Source organism: Trachurus japonicus, chromosome 6 (genome assembly GCF_045865225.1).
Source record: "Trachurus japonicus isolate A0001 chromosome 6, Traja_1.0".
In the NCBI taxonomy this organism is placed as follows: Eukaryota; Metazoa; Chordata; class Actinopteri; order Carangiformes; family Carangidae; genus Trachurus; species Trachurus japonicus.
Window position 1 is genome coordinate 6,500,338 of NC_140912.1, and position 23,735 is coordinate 6,524,072.

Genomic DNA, 23,735 nt, shown 5'->3' on the forward strand with positions numbered 1-23,735 from the left:
GAGCAGACGCGTGAACAGCGCGATCCAGACAGAGCTGTGTAATAAAAGGATGAAGAAAAAACAGTGCTTGTACAATAGTATTACCATGAGTATTACCTATGGTGTTATATTAAAAGACAAACAATTGGATTTAACGATAAATGTTTTACTAATCCTTTAGCCATATTCTTTATTCACAAAGCCAAATATCTAAAAACTCCACCATCTTCACATACTTTTTAAATGAATTCCATCTCCATATTAAGTCCCTAAAATGTATTAAGTCCAAACATGCCAAAGACCTCTATGCAATGTTTAAAAATGATCTGACTAATGTAGCGTAACAATTGTTTTAATCCTGGATGATTTAATGTATGTTTTTATTTATTTATTTACTTTTTCTCTTCCCTTCTATATTTGATATGTGTTTGTCTTGTTTTTTACTCACTTATCTTAATTTTTGTTTATTTAATGTTATTCTTAATTCTTATCTCTGAAACATGATGTCTGCTCTTGTTAAATTTTGGACAGATATAATATTTGCCTGACTAGTTTGTAAATGCATTTGTTTAAATAAAAAAGAAAAAAAAACAGTGCTTGTACTTAATTTTCTCTGTATGTAATAATAAATACATCAGAGACATTGCACAACTTAATAATAATCTGTAGGAAAAGGTTTTTGCTGCAGGAATGTATTTTTTTCATCCTGACTTAAGGCTGTGAAGCTACCTCTCAAAGCAAAGCAGATCAAGGTTGAAGATGTTTTACTGTTTTGTTTGGGGTACCTGGTTTACACAATAATATATGAGTGTCTGATAACAGGATGATGATTGATTGTTCAGTGATTTCCCTCAACAGCAAATGTTTCACTCCTTAACCAGTTTGATTGTTAACCTTAAAAAAAACTCTGTGACATCCTTTTGATTCATGTTTTCTGATATGATTGATAAACAATCCAGTCACAGTATGAACGCTAAGGAGACTCAAAATGCCCAGAAGAGTTTGAACACTTTTTTTGTTTTACAAAAATCTATGTTAATGGCCTTTGTAAAACATTGAAGCTGGGTGCTTTAGGCTGTGGGGGATCTTCACTGGGTATGAACAGAGACAGTGTACAGAGTATCACTGCTTGTTTGAATCATATTCAACCCACAAAGAGCTAATAAAAAATTGTTGTGTGTTGTTTGCACATTACGACATAAGTAAATACACTTACAAAGTTATTATTAGTAATTACTCCATATATTCATATCCATATATAAGCCATAAACTGTCAAAAGGACACTCAGACCACAGAGAACTCGACACTGTTTCCTGGCAAATGATTTAAATGACGCACTGATTTCAGCATTAAGACAACAGCACCACAGACACTACTGTCCATACACATTTTAATGACAAAACACATAAATGAAACATGTTGACAGATGTTAAAACATGAGACAGACTATGAAAGGAGTAAAGTTGAATAGATTGTACTTGCTAATAATAAAGGGGGAGTGGAGTTAAGGTTACATTCACCTTTGCAGGCACACCTGCCACTTCCTACTAGTGCAAAGAATTTATTCTGCTAAATACCATACATCATCTTTTTGTTGCATGTTTGCATTAAGACTCCATTGTTATTGCATGCCTTCAGTGGCTATTTGAGGTATACAAACACATTGTTCTGATATTACACACTGTACATCTAACATGATGCAGGTGATTTGAAATACGTTCACAAAGAAAACAACAAACAACCCATGAAAAAAAAAGCATAATTTACTTATATGCTAGAATTTGAATCAAGGAGCTTTTTCTTGCAGTTTGTTACACTGGAAGCTTTTAAGGATTCTCAGCCAATCATGTTGCACGATCACATTTTAGAACTGGAGGAAAACAGCACCTGAACATTTCAACACAACAGGAAGCAAACTATACAGTAACCCTGATAACAATCAACCTACAAAATAAAATGAAATCTTGTTTCACCTTGAACTTAATCTACTGCCAGCTGACTCTTCGTTAGCTGGCATCTGGCAAATTTACTGCATAATGAAGGATCCCCTTCAAAACCATAATTAAAGTTGGTGTTTCAACACAACATTTTATCATCTGATTTATTATCCAAATATCAATAAGTTCTCTGTAGCAGGAATTTATACCACAGAGGAACAGAGATCAACAGAACTGTTGTCCACCAGAACGCTCCAGTAGTTTCACCCTCTCTGGACCAAAAATGTCAAGTATATCTCGGTAAGTCAGACAGCCATGGGAGAATGAACGTTCAAGTGTTCTAGTGACTATTTGACGTGACTGTACAGAAGAAACAAAGAACATCAAGAATACCACTTAGGTTCTACCATAGAGTAAGACGCTCAACAGTCTCCAATCATACATAGTTATGTCTGTGTGTGTGTGTGTGTTTATATCTCAGAGGGATGACTGACGTGAAGCTTCGTTCTAAGTTTGTTTGGCTCTGACATAAAAATAAAATATTTAAGAATTATATTTAAATTCATTTTTTCCAAGGCACAGCATACTGAAGATATGCAGGTCAAAGTAAATGAAGTGAGCCAACAAAACTCTTTGAGGTCTGTGAAGATGGCTTTGATCTGTGCGCGGTGCATAGAGTCAGGCCGCCCTCACAGCCCGGTCTCATCCAGTTCTGTACAGTTCTGCCTCAGTTTCTGCGTCCGCCGTAAGGGGGGTTAAGGAGGGAGGACCCGGGAGGCGAGGCAGGCTGGAGGAGTCATCAGGCAGGATTTAAAACTGTCGACCGCCGACCGATCACGTTCTCAAACTCTGGGAGTGTTAAGGAGGAAGATGCAGAGGTGTGAACTGGCTCAGATGTTCGGCTCAGTCCGACGTCGCCGGCTCTTCTCAGCACGTCAGCGTCGCCCCAGTCAGAGAGAGTCGGAGGGAGGGGACTCTCCGAAGGGCTGCTGGGTCTGTAATTCTGAGTAAACCAGCCCCTCTGCCGAGATGGCGTCCCCCAGCCCGACTGTCCGAAGCGGCTGTCTGCAGACCAGCACCGGCGTGAGGTGGAAGGTGACGTTGCCGCGGCGCCACACGGTCACGGGTTCGGCCGGGTTCAGGGTCAGCTTCTCTCGCGGCTCAGAGTACGAGCTGTGGAACTCCACCGGCGCTTTGAGCTCCACTTTGCTGACGTCCACCGACTGGAGGCCGCAGGCCTGACTGCTGGCCACCCGGGCCCCCGCCATCACCGCTGCCTTCTGGTTGCCCCAGTAACCGTCCACCGTGGCCAGGACGTGATAGGCCAGCGTGTGGAAGTGGATGCGGGTGAGGTCGGCCTCGGACGACGGGTCGCTGCGTCCGTGCTGCTCCAGGATCCAGTGGAGGATGTCGCTGACGCGGCCCACGTCCGGGATGCCCTTCCAGGCGGCCAGGTCGGCGTGAGGCCCCCCCCCCGCCTGGGAGAGGAACAGCAGCTCCTGCTCGTTCAGCCCGATGGAGCTGACGATGGGCATAACCTGCTAACAGGAACGAGAGGGAAAACCGTTAATTAAATACACACAACTCTTCAGGGATTGGTGACATTTGAGCACACTCATCTTTTCTGTGCGAGAGGCTTCGTACAGTAACAGACTCCCTCAGAAAACTGGTTTTCCACATGTACCTCCTGCATGATGCTGTTCATGTAGTCTCTGTCCGTCATGCTGGCCAGCTCCAGGTGGATGGGGATGTCTCTACGAATGTCAGATATGGCTGCCACAGCCTGGCAAGAGGAAGCAACAACCCCAACACTGAGATAATACAGCATGTGATCAAACAATGACTAATTAAGATAGTTAACAATGGTAAAGGGATAGTTCAACATTTCGGCAAATTTGCCTATTGCCATAATCCCTATTGTCATAGCAGTAGGTTTATTACCTTTAATTGTCGGTGCAAGCTGTTTTTAGATCGGCGGGACAGAGACGTGAGCTGCTCAGCTAACGCAACGTAAGTGCATTTCCCTCATCAAACTAAATACACAATCCAACAACTCCAAAACACTCTTGTGGACAAGTTGTGACCTGCACATTCACCACGCTAGCCACTAGCCAGCAGCCATGTCTGGAATGTAGTTCGGCTACAAATTTGCCTCTAAAACAAACAACTTGTCCACGAGAGTGTTTTGGAGTTGTTGGATTGTGTATTTGATGAGTTTGATGAGGGAAAGACAAAATACTACACACCATGCAGAGCTCACGTCTCTGCCCCGCCGATCTAAAAACAGCTTGCACCGACAATTAAAGGTAATGAACGCACTCCTATGACTACAGGGATTATGGCAATGGGCAAATTTGCCAAAATGTTGAACTATCCCTATGGAATCCGGCAGATTGCAGACGGCACACCGGATGTCATTTTAGTGGAAGGGAGAATAACAGTAAAACTTGGGATAGGCTGGCACAGAATACTGTTGACGGCAATGGTTAATGGCAATGCCTTCCTAAGTTAAAACATTTTAACTTTTAACCGTCCATGGAAAGTAACTTTCAGTTTGTAATGCAATATCAAGAGGAATCTGAATTTTATAGCCATGTATGTATAGCTATGATAACATTAAATAATACACAATAATTTTGTCAGCTGGATTCCATGTGAACGCAGCATTAGCCTACAGTTTTTAAAAATAAATGTCAGCAGAGTTGTTGCATTATCCCCACTTTCCAAAGAAAACTATAGTTTCAACTTATGGATGAAATAATTTTTTATATTTACTCTCACAAACCAGCAGAAAAGTTGAGTAACCCTCCTCCTTTACTTCTCACTGGACTCACATTAGTAGACAATAAAGCACACACCTGTGACTCTGCAGTAGGGACAGAATGTGCAGACACAGCAGCTTTGCTAAATAAAACAATAGGTGACTGAGACACTGCAGAGCTTTCACAGGCTCAGTCCACTGACCTCTTTGAGCCGCTCCTCCCACACCACCCTGCCCTGACCCTCCATCATGTGCAGCCCAGACAGGACCACCAGGTCGGGCTCGAACTCCTCCAGACTCGCCACGAACGTCTCCAGCGAGCTCATCTCCCCGTTGGACATGTCGTGGGAGAAGATGAAGCGGTTGGCCTGAGGTGCCTGAGTCGCGCCCCACTGTTCACCTGGGGACAGAGAAGACGTGTCAGCAGGCTGAGGTGCAACAGCCCCCGGGACCCCTGCAGCCTCATCCTTCTCCTCACCTGCTTTATATTCCAGGATGAGGTGAAATTCATCCGTCTCCTGGAGAGAATCTGGAGGAACGACAATCTGCTCATCCAGCATCTCGTGAAGTTTCGGACCGACTGGACCACATAATAAAACCTGTGGTATGAACACAAACACATCAACACACAGCCTTTGTCACTTTATTCAACCGACCATAGCAGTCAAATATTTGATAGTTCAATAGTTTAAAGCAGAAGTAAGCGATATTTTTGTGTTAATATAAGTCTTAAATAGTTGTATCTTCCAACAGCAATCACTTCTATAGAGTGTTTGGTCTGAAACACGGGTCTGTCAGTCACTCTGCTCTGCTCTGAGCCCAGGAGAAAACTTTCCTTGTATCCTACAAGTTTTATCCAATGAGGAGAGAGAACGGCATAAAGGGGCAGTCCTCTCTGTGTGTGCAGCCAAGGGATGCGCCTGAATGTGGTGACGTAGGGACGAGGACCAATAGATCCATGACGAGGGCGGGGACTGCTAACTCCATCGGCTGACAAGAAGTTATGGTGCGTTCAGGGCAACCCGTAACTCGTGTTTTTCCGACCTGTGAAGTCGTACCAGTTCGATCTGGTACGACTTCACGGGTCAGAAGTTACGAGTGGCCGTTATAGTGACTTTCACAGGTAAAACAGGTCGGAAAAACACGAGTGGGTTGCCTGGAACGCTACAAAGTCGTAAGTCGTGACTTGAAGCTGTAATTTACGGTTTCAAAAGCCTGCCTGGAACGCAGCATTAGCCGAAACGACCGGATCGCTTACTTCTGCTTTAAGTGTAGAGCAAGAGTTATATTAGGGAATCTGATGTAAGCGTTTTTTTGTTCTAAGAAAGGAGCAAGTATTATAAACTCTCATCTTCCTGCTCCTTTCCAGTCCCAGGATTTGAATCAACAAATAAAATGAATTAAAAATGAAACACAGAACTGGAGAAATGCTACTGTACCATCAGATCAGGGTAGGTAGCCAGCTTCTGACCAATGAGGGCAGCGTTCCCTCCCACATACAGCTGCATGACAAGACAAAAGTTAAGTTTATCAAAAGGAACATTATTTAAAAAAAAAAAAAAAGATTTGTAAAAGATTATTATAAATTCATTCTCTTAGAAAGTTGGGGCAGTAAGGTAGCCTTGCCTTTGCACCGGGGTATTCTGCTGCAGCACGTGCGATCCTCTGAAACACCTCTTTGTTGCTGAAGAAGCGCTCGGCAGCCGCTCCCCGGCCCATGTAATGGATGAAGGCTTCCCTCAAGTCCTCTTTGGAGTGCAACACTTCGTGGTCCAGGCCGATGCCGGGGTCCACAGCCAGGGCCTGCAGCAGCCCCACTCCAGAGACCACCACATCCACACAGGCGTTCACACTGCGAGGAAATCATGACAGATTAGAAGAAATACTGAATACGGATCATTTGAGTTAATAACATATATTTTCATTGAAATCTGGCTTGAATTAGAAACAATCCCTGACACTTAAGAGTTCAATTTCTTTCTGGATCAATTCAAAATGTCTGCTTGTATTAATGAATAAGTGAAAACAATCCTTTTACTTTTAAAGAGGAACTATACCAGTCCTGTCTCTTCTCCTTCATGTGCATCTCTTTTCAAAAAAGCTATCCATGGAGAAATCAATCCATGGAGCGATGGATAATGTTATCTATCATATACGATGTTACCATGTGTATATTTGTGTAGTCTTATCTGTCATAAACAAGAGATTACAGGTTATGGGGCGCGTTTGTGGCGCGGTGCCACGGAGACGAGAGCTGGGACACCGGGACGGAGACTCTGATCTGAAGTTACAAGTCATTGATTTAACCAGCACTAGTACTCCAAAGTAAAAATGAAGCAGAGTTAAGGTGAAAAACCTGCATCGTTCCTCTTTAAAACCATTATGATATCAAATAAAATAGCCTAGAATCGTTTACCAAGTGCATGAATTTATTGACGGTAAAAGACATTTATATGACATCCTTCAACATTATGGTCCACTTCCTTATTGCAATAAATCCTACCAATGCATTGGACAGAATCCATGGCCTGGATAAACAGCAGAAGAAATAAACAGTAAAAGAATTACTTATTTACAGGGCCCATCCATCTATTGTCTATGTTGCCGTAGGGTTACGGCCATGCAGACACAATGAGAACATGCAAACTCCTCTGAGAAAGGCCCTAGCCCTGGGAATATTTCCTATCTTACATTACTGGACAAACTGATAAATCCAGGTGTGTCTGCCCTCACAACAATGGTCAGACACACCTGGATTAATCAGTTGGTCCAATAATGTAAGATAGGAATTAAAGGAGCAGCATTAAGTTCAGGAAGTAGTGGAGCTGTGCAAAGAGCCCATTGGTGTCAGAGATTTTCCAGCCAGTAATAGTCCTCTACACCTGTGTATCACTGCACTGACAAAGCCACATTAAGGCACTACAGACCTCGATGCCCAGTTCTGATTTGTTGCCTACATCTGATTTACATGTTCTATCAGAAGTGACCCATATCTGATATCTGCATTTACACCTGCTTTGCATGCGTGAAGGAAATAAGCTAGTGAACTTTTTTAAAGACGGGAGATTGTCACTTATAATTCCATAATAATTATAAACAAAGGTGAGTCTGGTGCTCAGAGTTCATATCCAACACGTCACTGTTTACAAAGTAAACGTCTGTCCTTACAATATAAAGTTTAAGTGCTTGCGTGGAGCGGAGCTGCTGTGAGATGAGCAGCTGACAGTGACGGTGACAGCTGTGCCACCGTCCCATCCTCTGTTGCTCAGTGAGGACGGGACAAAGCCTCTTGGACACAGTTTGTTTTTCCTCTCTTGATTTCTAACTGGCTCGTTTCAGTTTTTGCCGGTAGTCAAACATGAAATCTGGTGTTTCTCTCCCGCGCTCTCTTTCACACTCCCTCGTTTGCCCTCGGTCCGCATAGAAATGAATGTTATATGAAAACAAAAAACTAGTGAGGAAAAAAAAACATAAGTGCAAACACAGCTGTGACCACAGCTGGCCATGGTAGTCCAGGTCAATCCCACTTGTCAATCACGGGCTACAGAGGTTCTGGGAAACGTGTGGGAACTATTATTATTATTGATGACGTACGACTGGCATTGCCAGTAAAGATCTGATCTGTCTGCTTAGACTGCAGACACAGATATCCGATTTGTATCAGATTAATTACCACATAACGGGCCTGAATCTGATCTGACAATATCTGATATCATATCATGTAAACAGCCTTAGATGGATCTCACCTGAAGGGTCTGGTCCAACACGGACCTCTAAGTGTAGCACTGATTATAAATAAACCATTCCAAAACAACTCACAAGTCTTCTCTTCCTTCTCTGCTCTCCTTGGTAGAAACACTCTGTCCATCCCTCTGGTGGGCAGTCCTTCATCTGCAGCCAATCAGCACCTACCACCTTTTTAAAACCCTGACGTGTGTTGGCTGCTCTACAGCAGCCTCAGGGCTATAGGCTAGGTATAGGCAGAGTGATATAATTCACTGGGGCACTGCTGTCTTGGACCAGGCCATCTGAGCTGGGACTGACTCATGATCACACATTCCTTCTCACTAGCAGGGCTGAACGCAGCCTCTCAATATGCCAAGTTTACAAGCACAGATGCAGGTTTGAATAGTAACCACGGTCAGGTGAGAGTTTGCTTTTCTTTTACTATAAAACGACCCCTACTGCAGTAACATGTACAGGAGTGTCACTCTGTAACTCACCCTACGGCCACTTTGCTCCACTGCCGGGTGGGTAGAGTGATCAGAGTCTCCCAGGCAGTGGAGATCACCTGCTCCAGGTTGCTCTGGGTGTTCACACTGTGAGATGACGATGACTCAAAGATCGGCAGGTTGATGTACTGTAGAATCTGCTCCTGCAGGTCCGGGCCGCCGTGGTAGAAATAGCCAACAGCCAGTGCCAGCAGGGCTGCTGCTGAAGCCTTCCTCCACATGATGCTCCCACACGCTCCTGCAACGGAGGAAATCTCTCATTTGTCTCACGTCAGCCATTTCAATTAAAGACTGATGGGCTCAGTTATTGTGGACATGAGTAATGACATTAAGGGGCAGCATACAGGTAAGCTGGTATCTAAAAATACACCTCAGTTAGAGACACTACTGCTGGGTTGAGCTTGGGTCTGTGCAGTGAGAAAACCATTAAACACAACTACATTTCTGTTCTGCTCAAGGTTTTTGAATAAGAAACTAATAAATCAAGATCCATTGTAAACTGTAAACTCACATAACAGTTCATTGCAACACTAACTGTAACACATCACAATCATTTAGAGCTGGCAAAGTGAAGATGTGCAAATATCTGGCGGAGAAAGATCAACACAGGCATAAGCAGCAAATATTTGGATTAGTAATTCATTATTTAATCAACTATAATAATATTTTTTAATTATTTTAATGTTTTTTTTAATCTAATACATGCAGATGACTGTACAGTCTGATCATTGGGATCAGAAACAGCTTCTCTTGTCTTTTACATAGTTGATTAGTGGAACCCTGTTGAAAATGAGATTATACAAGAGGTGAAGGTTTAGTTTTATGTAACACATTTGATACACTCTTCAGACTAACAGCAAACATGAGTGTGTGTAGCAGCAGCAGCAGCAGCAGCAGCAGCAGCAGCAGCAGCAGCAGCAGCAGTCTCTAACGTGGTGCCCATGTAGACCGGGTGAAGGGTGAAACCATGATGAAGCTGCTCTGCCAGTGAAGCTTCACACAGCAGCTCAGGCTGAAGTTCCTGCTAACGTGGACACACTCAGACAGGCTGGTAGCTCTCATGCTAACAGGGAGTCTCTCTCCGGCCACCGCTGACCCGAGCTAACCCGAGCTAACCCGGGCTAACCTGACAGTAGCTTTAGCCCGCTCGGCTCGGAAAGCTCATTTAAACCGAGGCAGGGGAAAAACCCACTTTAAGCACGGGACAGTTTCACTTACACCTCAGCTTCAGTTCACAGCCGAGTAGCTTCAGAGTTGGTCTGGTCGGTAGCGGTACGTTACCGAGAAATGTGCACACTGGAGGTTCGTCCGGGAGGCAGAGAGAGCAGGGGACCAGGTCCGAGTCCGGAGCTGCTCCACGGGGCCGCTCAGTGCTCTGGGAGCCGCCGGGGGACCGGGACAGGGACCGGGACCGGGACAGGGAGGCAGCCGGAGGAGGAGGGACAGGCGCTGCAAGTCATTGAAGGAGCAGCGACGACCGGGAAAGACAGCAGCACACACACACATACAGACCTACACGCACGCACACATCGATGCACGCTCAGCGCAGAGGCTTCCGTCGGCGCTCTGCGCATGCGCACCAGACCAGCCCAGCGGGGTGTTGTACATGCATGAGTTTCAGACTCAACTAAAAATAACAGTGTGTATGTGCAGGGCCGTTGTCTAGGGGAGAAAGGTGATGATAATTCTAGGGGCCCAGCGCCCAGTGGGGCCCATAAAAAACCCCAGTAGTCTAATCTTTGTATGACTGATTTATTCTGCATAAGACCCTGACTAATACTCATAGTACACTGTAAAAACTCTACAGTACATCTTTCCAAGAATATTTGTCTTATAAGTCAAAGCTAATCTCTTTCCACTTAAAATAAGACTCATAACCTAAAACTTAACTTGTTTTTAGATCATTTTCACTTGTTTCAAACAAATTTTCACTTGAAATAAGTAGAAAAATCTGCCAGTGAAAGTAAGTTTTTTGTGCTTGTAATAAGGAAGAAAAACTTGTTCCACTATCAGATTTTTTCTACTTATTTCAAGTGAAAATCAGCTTGAAAGGAGTAAAAAGTGTCTAAAAACAAGCTACTTTTAATATGATGTGTCTTATTTTAAGTAGAATGAGAATTGTTTTGACTAGAAATGACATTTTGACTAGAAATAAGACAAATATTCTTGGTAAGATACTTGAGTTTTTGCAGTGTAATGCTGCATTAGCATCAAAACAAAGAAGGCTAAATAAAAAATGATAATACATATAGTCTAAGAAAAAAAACTGGAAAAGTTAGGGGGAGGGGCCCACTTTAGGATTCTTTAAGGGGCCCAGAATTCCTAGCAACGCCCCTGTGTATGTGTGGAGGTGGAGTGATTTGATCTGCTGCTGTAAATGATATCAATAATGTGAATAATTTTGCACAAATGAGAAATGTCTTTTTGTCGCTTTTATTTGTGATCATGTGGGGTAGCTACTAATGGGCTTTGTTCACTGTTCTCTGCTGCTTATGGGATTAAACATTTAGTATACATTAGCCTATTACTGTACATGTACTCAGTGTACAGCACATGATTCCGGAGTAAAGTAAACAAAAAAAAAAGGAAAAAAGAAGATCTTATGCAGTTTGAAAGCTAAAACTTTAAATTAACATAAGGAAAAACAAATGGAATCAAATTAACAAAAAGAAATAGGGATAGAAATAGAAAGAGGTTTTTTTAATAGAGTTTTTTTTTAAAAATACTGAGGACATGCTATCTTACACTCAACAATTTAAAGTGAGAAAACACCAGAGTGAAAGATAAAGTAGAAGATTAAAAGAAAAGTAAAAAAAAAAAAACCACAAAAAGAAATAAAAAGTAGAAAGAAATTAGAAAATAACTGTTCAGATCACAAAAGAATAGAAAAATAGCATACAGTTGATAAATAAAAACAGGATGAAACTGTCATATTTATTAATTATAATATTATCAATGAAAGGGAATTCAAAGCAAGAAGTGGCAATTAAAAAACAATCAATATTAATACTAATCTACGAATAAATAAAATTTAGTTAAATGTCAGACTGAAAAGATAGATCTTGAATTTGCCTTTAAAAATGTCCACATACCTATTCCACATACACAAAGTGTCATTGTTGTATTTCAGGTGAAAGTTAATTAAACATTAACTGGTTTGGCTCGCTATTTAAGCTAAGGTAAACATCTTCTGGGTGTGGCCCAATGTTTACAGAACAGAACTGAGAAAGATCTGCCTTAATGCCGTAATGCCAAAATAAATAACTGTTCTCTCCATTAGCAATGCATGAATTGATTTTAACTCCATAAAGCTGGATTTAGATTTTACTTGAAAACAGGAGCTGCCACATAGTTGTAAGTTTGAACAGCGAGTTAAACTTTATGACCTATTTGCAGAAATGTTGACTGAGTGTCATGTACAGTAATGTATGCTAATATGACTTTTCTTTGTTTAAGAGGGTTTTCAGGTAAAGCAGGAAATCTAACAGTAAACATTACAACATATTAGAATCTGAATATTTCTCTTTCTCCCTTCTACACATAACACCCAGAAAATCTACCTTCATTTTATTTACTATGTGAAAAGCTTCAAACAAAGACTTGACCCACATAGAAGGAACAATTCAACACCAAGACACCGTAACTAAATGACATAATTAAAGACCCAGACTCGTCTTCCTGCCCTTTATGTCGTTGAGGGAGATAAGCCTGCATGTTCTACCTGAACTGCTTGTTGCTGCATGTAGACTGTTTTGCTTGAGGCTTTTAGGGCGAGGCACCTGTGGAGAAAACCGACACCCTTTGCCTCTGCATACTTTGTGTAAATCTCAGATAACACACTGATACCACCAGATATCATCAACTACGGTAATGTTAGAATAATTTTAAAAGATGGCGCTCGTCTGAGGAGTTGTTTCTCAATGAAGCCCAACAAAATCCTCAGGAGTGTTTTTAAATGCTGCACGGCACAGAACCCACAGGTATTGATATAATATTCAATATAAAATCGATTGTAGCAAGATTATGAAGTAAAATTCCTGAGATGGTTCCCTTTCAAGAGCGACATGGTTTTAATGTGTCTCACTGTGTGCAGAGTTCTCAACCTGCTTCACTGTGACTAACACGATCCTGCATGAACACACTGTTCTCTCTGCCAGGGATTAAGCACTTTGGTTATTTTACATAAAAGACTTCAGTCTGATGTTTCAGAGTTTGTTTTTTTCTTTCTTTGGTTTTTGTGTGTGGTTAAACTCATTATAAATAACTACTGATGGTTTTTTAAAAATACACATTTGATCTTAAATTACTGCTCTTCATGCATGTTTGAGGTTTTATAGAAACACTGTATTTAATACAACATTCAAAACTGTTATTAATTTATAAGCTAATACAATGCAACAGCGCTGCCATAAATCTACACCTGCAGATGAGGAAATAAGTTGTTAGACGCTCATTGTGGTCCAGTTCAGTACCACTGCAAACTGCAGCCTCAGTAAAGAACGTTTGCAAAACTTAACTGAAACTATTACTCATGGCTCACTCATATTTGATTCTGTTAGGCTTACAGGGTTATACATAATTAGGCAGTCTAAATGATATTATACTCTAGTTCACTACTGCTAACATAAATTTAAAAAAACTTTGAGGGTTTGAAATAGCTGATCTGAAATGTTTTAAAACAATTACACTGGTAATTGTGTGTCTTCATCCACTGGAGGAACAAATTGTGTTTAATAAAGAGGAATCTACTCACACCACAGCTGCCTGATCACTGACCTGTAACAAAACAATTGTGTGGTATGACAGAAGGGATACAAGCCTTTTGTGACTCACAGTACGATGTTGACTTTCTTGTTTTGCAGCTCAGGTCTACACAGAGAAGACACAAAGGTGGATGTGTCTATTCTTTATTACAATTTTAATATAAATACAAAAGTTTAAAAGTGTGTACTATACAATGTAAGTCAATTCCAAGAGCATATGGTTACATGTTTAAAGCTGGTTGACCAAAATATATGCAACTATGAATTTTCCCTTCCCACACCCTGACTGTCTGTTACTGAAACAGAAAAAAGACTGTAAACAAGAGGATTTAAAAAAGTAAACAGTTCCTGTCCCTGATGGTTCAAGTAGCCTAGGCTTTGTCTGTACGTCTAAAATTAAACTCACATCTAGTTTCAGTAAAAGTAACACAAGACTCATGTTTCTGTTCATGTTTGTCCGGAGAGTAACGTCCCCAAAAGATTAAAATCATTTTGTGAGTCAAAGACATGGCTACATCTTTAAAAGTTGTCAAGGTGAACTGTGGCTGTTGTCCTACATGTGAGACCCTCACAAAGAGCAGGTGAAGGGTTTCACTCCCACTGGGGACAGAGGGTTTGTCTTTGTCGTGCTCGTTGCTGATGGCTTCCTCATGTATCTCTCTGGCTGTGCTGGACTGTGTTTATTCTACTTGGATACCTACGTTGACCCCCCCCCTCCCTTGTGTCTGTGATCTCAGGCGTCTGCAGAGGCGTCGGGCTCAGTGAGTGTGGGGGCAGTGAAGCTGACCCGGACGTCCCGGGGATAAAAACCCTGAAGGACCCCATCCATTACGATGTCTGGAAGACCTGCAAGACAGAACTCAGGGTTTACACCACATGTAAAGGACTTCACACCTTTTTTAGATGCCTTTCAAATCAAAATTACAACACCGAGACATACAAGCAGGGGTGCAGATCCGATGTCAGGATGGGGCCGGGGGACTAAAGTGATATTTTTTTCCCCCCGTATACAACTCATACCATGCCACTATAAATCACAACTTGGTAGAGACTCGCCTTATCATTCAAAAAGTGCTGCACAGCTTAGGGAATCATTTATTGTGCTTACCTTTCTTGTTAATTTGTCCTAAACAGCCAACAACGCGTATCACTATTCATCACATATTATATTAGTAAATCATAATTTTAAGGGTCTCAGGCATGTCATGTCTACTCTTTCGCCTCCCACGACCCTCCCAGATCCCCAATTCTTCTCACCATCTTCCTTTTCTCCCAGTGTATGGGACTACTTTATGCATGATTAATTGATATGGATGAATATCAAAACATGAAGCCCTAAGATTGAGGGGGTCGTTTCTTTAAAGCTTGTTGATGTCATCAGTGTCTGTGTAAGAAACTACCCGTTCATTTGCATCGTAGTGGAGGAGACCAGAGATGGAATGTGGAATCAGAAATATACCATATTTGTCAAACATTATTTGTTTCACCATTTCAATCATTTCTCTGAAAATACATTTGTTCAATTTTGAATAACTCAGGGTATTTTTATTGGGGGGAGAAATTCACGTTTTATAGGATCTGCACCCGGGGGTGGGGTATCCTAAACTTGAGTTAATTTTCTGCAATAAACCAAAAGCTTCCTGTTGAAGGAGCCTGGCTTATCCAAACTTCCGGGCGGGTCAATAAAAACACATCCCCCTGAAGCTCTGAGGCTCTGCCACAAAGTGCCAGTGTTTGTCACAGTTTGTTCTTCCTACCTGATGTGCAGCCAGAGAGATAAGGGTCCTGGAAAAAGCCCAACACTCGCTGATTTGGTAATGAAAAACTGAGGGAACAAAAGCAGGATGTTATTGATTTGTCTTATACTCTTGTCATACAGTAATATCAACATTTATCCCTCCTGGGAAGGAGTTTAATGGGGAACCCCTCGGCTGCACTAGTCTGAATGCCCCTTTTAACACACACCATCATAAAAACATGGAAAAGTCTTGATATTTCTGCAAAAAGGAATGAAAGGCTGCAGCAACCATGTCTGATTCCAGTCCGGGCTTTGCTGCATGTCATCCCCTCTCTTTCCTCCAACTCCCCAGTCACTCGCTCAATGATTAAAGTTCTGTCAGTTAACTAATTCATTGAGTGTTTCTGAAGTTTGTGGTTACAGCTCAAACCATGTTCCCATGCATCGTCTCTGTGGTTCAACTTCTGTGTTCTCACAGACATCAACAGTCTCTCAGGTCGGTGTCCTTCAGATTCAGTGGTTCTCAAACTTTTTTACAGCAAGGAGGACCCCTAAATTGACACAAATTAGACCACGGACCCCTATTGGACAACATTTTGAAGCAAACACCAGAAATACACAAATATTTGTTCTGAAACTCAAAAATATTACTTTTTTTTAGTCAATGTACATTCAAACTGGGGCCAAGGGTGTGGATTTTTGGAAATATTGTAGAGAAATTTTCTAGAAAAAAGTGGTAACATTTCACAAAAACAATTCTAGAAAAAAGTCAAATTTCATGGAAAACTTGGGGACCCCCTTCAACCCTCTCTGGGGCCCCTAGACCTCACTCTGAGAACCATTTCTTTAGATGTTCCCAGTCAAAATAAACACTTCTATAGCCACACCCATACTTAGACACAGTCCATACTGTGTGTTACTACACAACAACTGAGAAGTGGGACATCCTAAAAAGAACCTTACCTGTCATCCTGACTGTCCAGTTCATCAAGCGACCTGCAATGAGAAGTGAGGAATTCAATATGATATTTTCTGTTAATGTCTAAATATAATATATTATGTAACTTAATATGTAATATGCACTTCCCCAAGGTTGAAAACTTAAACAAAGAGGATAATACAATGTGCCAAGAGTCAGTGGACAACTGCACTACAGTAAAATCTCCCTATAATTGGGTTACAGGTTGGGGTTACAGTCTAATGTGTGTTAGAGGCGATGCTGCTGCTCTGCATGAATGTGGGAAATGTTTCTGAAGTTTATCATGTTGCTGCATTGCCCCCAATCCAAAAATAGAGCATCTAAATATAGCAACACATCCAGCATCTCTGGGTGCAGACAGAGGAGGCTGGACTGAAGGACTTACTCCATGCTGCTGATCTTGTTCCCTGTGTGAAAGTGTCTGACGTGCAGGAAGTCCAGCAGCACCTGCGGCACGTCTTCGTTCTGGTAGATGATGTCCTGGTCAACAGGGGACAGGACAAAACATGTTATTACTGTATCTGAATGTTGTCAGGACTGATCCTGTTGGTCCGGTATCAAAGTCAAAGCTTGATGAGCATTGTATCAATGTTTGTGTGTCTGTACTATATGTTCATCCTACATTTATCGCTTTCTACTCTGAGGCATATTGCACTTTAAGATTTTACTCTGTTTTTTTTGTACTGTTTTGCAGCACTGCCCTTTGTCCAAGACAAATCTCTCTCACGGGATAAATTGACTTTGACTTTGACTTTCAGTTCTTGAATGAATTAAAATGGTTTTAATATCCTGCACACCAGTACTAATTCTGCTTAGGTTCAGGTGTAACTAATGAAATAAATTCAGTCGGTTACATTGGAAATTTTGAGTCTGCTCAGATATGACGTGACCTGAGCGCTACACTGCAAAATGCAACTCCAACAGTATGCAACATAAATGTAAACTGATCATGAAGCATGGAAGATCTAAAATTGACATGTCATACAGTGCTGTGCAAAGGTTTGAGGCACTATGAGTAAAGGGAAGATGTGATCAAAAACGACGCTCTGTCTTTACAACAGCCCAGTTCTCCTCCAGACACTTGAACACATTTTTGACACTGGTTGTGGTTTTTAGGTCGTTGTCATGCTGCAGAATAAATGTAGGACCGATCAGAGGCCTCTCTGATGCTACTGCAAAATGGAGAAGAATCTAAACATCTGAAGTGCCAAAAACCTTTGCACAGTGCTGTATATATTAACATTATTCACCTCTAGTATAATCAATATCAAACTGCAAAGAAGACCTGTCCTTGGTGAACAGCTCAGGTAAATACCAGCAGCTTTTTAAAATAAAAAACATCATCTTAACTTTCTAGGAAATCAGCTAGAAAAACATTGGAGCGATAAAATAAAGTATAAAGTATAATTACATAAACATCTTTGGCTGCTGCAGCATGAGTTTTGTTACCTGTGAATTTATACTAACACTTAAAGGGATAGTTCAACATTTTGGCAAATTGGCCCATGGCCATAATCCCTGCTCAGAGCTATGCTACGGAGGCTAATGGGATTTCTTGGTTTCCCTCATCAAACTCATCAAATACACAATCCAACAACTCCAAAACGTTCTAGTGGACAAGTTGTGACCTGCACATTCACCACGCTATGAGATAATAACACAACGTTACGAGACAGAGTTGTTTTAGAGGTAAATTCATGCAAAACCGTTGATGCGCGTTGCCTTCAGGGACAGTTTTTCCAGCAAGCAGTCTCTGCATTTCCCTCTAAAACAACTCTGTGTGGTAACGTTGTGTTATTATCTCATAGCGTGGTGAATGTGCAGCTCACAACTTGTCCACCAGAGCGTTGTGGAGTTGTTGGATTGTGTATTTGATGAGTTTGATGAGAGAACCAAGAAATTCCATTAGCCTCTGTAGCGTAGCTCTGAGCAGCTCACGGCTCTGCTCCACCGTTCTAAAAATAGCTTGCACCGACAATTAAAGGTAACGAACCTACTGCTATGACTATAGGGATTATGGCAATGGGCCAATTTGCCAAAATGTTGAACTATCCCTTTAAAGGTTGAGTCCAGCTCAGGTGTGATTATCAGTGATTGGTAGAACAGAACAACATTTTTCAGCTGAGCAGCTGATTGAGAGAAGACCAGAGCGTTGTGGAAACACTCTGACCTTGTTGAGAAGAAAGATAAAAGCATTGTCTAGGCTAACATTGAGGCTAGCTGTGCTTGACCCTCCCTCCCCCACAGGACAGGGACAGACCCCAGGAGGTTTTACCTGGATGTAGTCTTCCAGCTCCTGCCTCCTCTGCTCCGGGGGTTTGGTCCTCAGGTGGGGGTTCCTTTTGCTCGGGAAGTCGGGCGTCTGAATGATCTTCCTGAGCTGCAGGAGCCGGAGGATAAAGCAAGAAGAAATGTAAAGTCACTGTTTTATTACTTTTTCACTTTATTTTCCAATTCTTCATATTGTGACATACGCCTTCAGTTTTTCAATAAACCAAATCTTGAATTTTCACTCCCTGGTCCTCCTTTAAACTCCGTCAATATCAAAATAATTTTGTCTCTTAACATCGTTGTAATTATGTAAACTGTCCTTTTTTATGTAACTTTCATTGTACATTGTTTCTCTGTGTTGTTTTTAACTCTGTTTTTTAACCATGTGTTCTCGATTTCTTGCAGTCACGTCAAAGATGAATTCCCATTGCTCTTGCAATGGACAATAAAGTTTTTCTGATTTCTGAACCAAGACAACATAGATCTCACAGACACAGCTACATACAGTTACATTGTGTACATTGCATGTACTTACCTTTCTGTGCAGAGTCTGGAATTCGCTGCTCCTCCTGAGCACATAATGTTTCCTCCCATGAAACAAGACTTCAACTCTGAAGAGCTGCAAACAGACGACAGACAGAGACACTGAGGGTTTGTCCACAGCCGGTTATTTACTAATGACCTCTTTGTCAGGTTGTGTCTCGCTTTGTAAACAGTGATGAAAAGAAAACCATCATGGAAAAGACTGAACAAGTTGGTGAAGAAGGCCAGCTCTGTCCTGGGAAGTCACTCGACCTGGTGGAAGTCGTTGGAGAGAGGACAATGATGGCCAAGCTGTCATCACATGACTCCCACCCCATGAGGGACATGTATTCCTTCCTGTATTCAAATATGTACTGTATATATTTCTTCTTTTACTATTATTATTTTATTTATTTATTATTTTGTTTTAATCATACTCCATTACAAATACTGCTTTGTTTTTACTGCTATTGCTATCTGCTATGTATTATCTGTGCCATACATTTCTTTGCTGTTGTCTGCTGCTGCAACCTTGTAAATGTCCCCACTGTGGGACAAATAATGGATTATCTTATCTTATCAAATCTTTGCTGTTCTGTAAAGTCTGTTGGAAACGGACATGTTTCTCTACTGTGGTCTGAGCCGATTTAAAATACAATTAACAGAGAGGAAATACAGGTTAAACAGATGGGCATGACTTAATATGGTTCCCTGTACAGTGAATACAAATACCTTTATCTTCCAAGAACATTGTTGCAATTGGCAACAATAAAAAATATCAGGTCAAGCTGAATATTTTACCACTTCTACTGTCATTCTATTCAGTGTCGGGCGTCATTGGATGAAGGAGATTTAAATGAAGGATTTAAGAATAAAGACTAACAGTTAGTTATTCCTACATTAAAGTACAACAACATGATTCCTCCAGCAGGAGGAGGTGCAGCCTCAGACTTCAGTCTCACAAAATAAGTGTCGAGAAGAGGAATCAGAAAACAGAAAACAACACACACACACACACACACACACACACACACACACACACACACACACACACACACACACACACACACACACACACACACACACACACACACACACACACACACACACACACACACACACACGCACGCACACACACACACACACACACGCACACACACACACACACACACACACACACACACACACACACACACGGAATCAGTTCCTTAACTCTGTTGTCACTGCATATTTAAAACATCTCAGGTCGATGCATGACTGTAGCCTATGCTAGGTCAGGATGTGTGCTACTGTTCATTATGTCAGTGGGTTAGGTTAGTGCACGGCTTTTCACAATAAGACTGGTCAAAGTTATATGAATAAATTCAGCATTTCCTGGCAGCATTAGAGGAGAACCTCACTTTTGCATCTGCAGACAAACTGAACATGTAGGCTACTGCACAGAGAAACAACACGTGACTTCATATAAATCTGTACACAGACTGAGAGGTTCATGTATTAACACTTGTGTTGAATGACTCTACTCGTCTCACTCACTAAAACTGTGCACCAGCTCACACTCTGCAGTGCTGAACACAGATATTATTTCATGCTGCTGGTCTCACATATGAATGAAAATCATCATGTTTCACTTCTGCAGGGTTGAGCTGCTGGCTGTTTTACTTTTCAGTCCTTAATCAGAATAGACGATAACATTAATAAGATCTCCCTCAACATGACAACAGCTCCTGCAGGTTAGAAACAGTGGACTTTACAGTAAATTACATAGTTACTCATAGACAGCAGTTAAGTACAATTTGGAGGTGCTTGTACTGTGTTTTACAGAACTGCATGTCAGAGTGAAATACCTAACCCTATTCCACTTCAAACGTCTTGTTATGAGTTGATGATTCATTTTCTTTCTATTGGTCAATGGTTAACTGACCAACTGTTACAACTCTACATGTTAAAATCCATCAATAAAAATGATCCAGCAGGGGAAAAAAAGAAAAAAAACGTAGGCTATACTGACAGTACTGTACCTTTGACACTCCTCGGCCATAAAGTCAATGTTTCTAGTATGAGAGCCTCTCATATTAAGAGACTACATAGAGTTAAAAGAGGCATGGAAAAAAGACTGGAGGCTTTTTCATCAGTTGAGTGGTCAACTTGTCAAATGTAAACAAACACATCAATCTGTGTTAGGGTTAGTCTAATCAAGGGCAGGTAATGTATCTACTAGTGGATCCTACATGTAAATGTTGATACCAGCCACATTAGTGCATTCATTTTAGTTTTGTACCAAGCTCTCCAGGTTTTCAAACAGTGTTTTTTTTTTTTTTTTTTTACTTTCAATGGCATGCAAATGTTTGGCCTCCCCTGGCCAAAATTTCTGTTAATGTGAACAGTTCAACAAGTGGAAGATTAAATGATCTCCAAAAGACTTAAAGTTACAAATGAAACACTCTTTTGCAATATTTTAAGCAATGTCAGTGTATTATTATTGTTTTCTACAACTTCAGCGTGAAAAAGGGAAACAAAGCACAACGCTGCAAAAGGATGGGAAACCCAGGAGACTTGAGCTCTCAGAAAACTTTGACCAAAGTATCAGACAAGATATTAACTATTTACACTGTGATAGTTTCCAAAGGGGGGGCTACTAACTATGCAGGGTGGCCAAACCTTACTTTTCTGTCATTTAAATAGGCTACTGTATATATGTGACAAAGGGAATGTGTCATTGTAACTTTATGCCTTCTGTCACAGCGTTTTCCACTCCAAATGTAAATCATACACAGAATGTGACTGTGTAACTGCAGCCTTTGTGTTATCTTGTCTAGTTATTGTCTTGTGAAAGCTAATTGTCACATGTGAATTAGTTAGTCTTGCTGAGTAGGACAGAAAGCGCAAAAACAAAAACAAAAACAAACCTAACCCCACTTTCTTCCGCATTGTTTTGAACACTGATTGAATTGGTACCTTGGTATTAGTCCTAGTAGTAGCCTATATAGTTTAATCTGTAGTAGTTTTCTACAGTAAAGGAGCTGAGTACTTGTTGCAGCAGCAGCAGTATCCTGCCATAGTAAGAAGCAGCTACTTCCTCTCCGGTCTGTGCTCACTTCACTTTCACTCCTCGTGCAGGTAACTGCTCACCTGGCGGCGCGCGCCTCACCGTCACTGCTTCACCAGCCAGGTTACAACTATGGACTGTGTGTGTGTGTGTGTGTGTAGGTTGAAATGAGTGAGAGAAAACGTGTGCGCTGAGCGGACTCAACAAGTTAGTTTTTGGCTGTTTGGTAACGTTTCAACAGTGACCTGTGGACAGAGCACTGAGCAGCTCCTCACCTTTTTGGACTTTCCCGACTCATCCACTTCCCGCTCCATCGAAGGGATCGACACTTCAATCATGGGGAAATCCTGCTGCCACACCATCGGACAGAGTCAGCTGACCGCGGCTCTCTGGACACACACCCGGCTGAAGAGTCACTGGTGTCGGGTTTTCCCTGCGTCTGGCCGCTGGACTGGAGAAACAGCTGCTGCTGCTGCTGCTGCTGCCGCTGCCTGTGGCTCTGTGGTGTGGTCGCTCTCCTCCTGAGCTCAGCTCCACCTACACCACTGGACAAACCCAGCAGCACGGAGAGACATTAAAGGAGCAGTCCGCTGTTTAGGACGCACAGAGGAGAGGAAAGGGTCCGTTCATGAACGACACAACACCACACAGATGTGTAGTCTAGTCTGCTCACACACACACACTCACCTGATGCTCTGATTACTTTGGATAAAGTTTTGATGGACCAGTAGGCTAATTTAAACCTGCACACACACATTCACATGGCTTTAACCAGGATTTTACCAACACTAAGCCCCACCCTCTGAAAACAGTGCATTTGCCTGTTACCCAAATGAACGTCTCCTTTTGGCTGTGCTTTGGTCTCCACTGAGTAGCTAGAGGCCTTCTGCAGAAACCAGAACAATGAGCTGAAAGATGTTTAAATGCTCTAAACCAGGCATGGACAAACTAAGGTCTGCAGGCCATATGTGGCCCATTGTGTTTTTTATTCTGGCCTGTCAAATATTGGTATAAAATTGTCCAATTATAACACTCAGTCAGAATTGGATTTATTGGCCAAGCATGATTATGCATATTATGTACAAGGAATTTGGTTTGCATAGCTCTCTGATGTTCACATAAAAGACAACAACAACAACAACAACAACAACTGAACAATAAGTTAAGAATAATACAAAAAAAATAGTTAAATAAAATAAGATAAATAGCCTAAGTAAAGTGGCCAGATTGTACTGAACAGTCACATGTAGTGCGAATAGACAATGAGGTAGTGCCATGAAAATAAATAGTAAATGCTGGATGGATATGTATGAGTTATGAATGATATGTACATTTTATGGTTTACATGTGAATTATTGACCAAGACCTCAAACTTGTTGCACTGTCAAAAAACACTGCTCCCACTGAAATGGAATGTAATCTGCTCAGCCGTCAAATTTCTAAACTCAAAGTTTGCCCACCACTGCTCTTAACCCTTATATAAGGGAAACTATAAACTGTGTC

The 23,735-nt window shown here is 41.6% G+C and overlaps 2 protein-coding genes across 3 annotated transcripts; both read right to left on the reverse strand.

Annotated features, from left to right (window-relative positions):
- Positions 1 to 1,353: 1,353 nt before the first annotated feature.
- Positions 1,354 to 10,469, reverse strand: adpgk (ADP-dependent glucokinase). 2 transcript variants are annotated; one of them, XM_085778503.1, is made up of 8 exons: positions 10,192 to 10,469; positions 8,902 to 9,148; positions 6,305 to 6,530; positions 6,118 to 6,180; positions 5,157 to 5,277; positions 4,882 to 5,078; positions 3,602 to 3,700; positions 1,354 to 3,455 (listed from the first exon to the last, which is right to left on the reverse strand). In XM_085778503.1, exons 2-8 carry the CDS (start codon positions 9,129 to 9,131, stop codon positions 2,868 to 2,870), a joined length of 1,524 nt encoding a protein of 507 aa, XP_085634629.1. In that variant the 5' UTR covers positions 9,132 to 9,148; positions 10,192 to 10,469; the 3' UTR covers positions 1,354 to 2,867. The 2 variants fall into 2 exon arrangements, with proteins under 2 accessions (XP_085634629.1, XP_085634628.1); XM_085778502.1 differs by having other exon boundaries at positions 1,354 to 3,458; positions 10,192 to 10,419.
- A 3,334-nt stretch (positions 10,470 to 13,803) lies between these two features.
- snx22 (sorting nexin 22) lies at positions 13,804 to 22,693 on the reverse strand. Its single transcript, XM_085780563.1, has 7 exons — positions 22,508 to 22,693; positions 19,197 to 19,280; positions 18,666 to 18,770; positions 16,776 to 16,870; positions 16,375 to 16,407; positions 15,431 to 15,498; positions 13,804 to 14,519 (listed from the first exon to the last, which is right to left on the reverse strand). The coding sequence occupies exons 1-7, from the start codon at positions 22,592 to 22,594 to the stop codon at positions 14,407 to 14,409; spliced, it is 585 nt and encodes a 194-aa protein (XP_085636689.1). The 5' UTR covers positions 22,595 to 22,693; the 3' UTR covers positions 13,804 to 14,406.
- Positions 22,694 to 23,735: the final 1,042 nt, after the last annotated feature.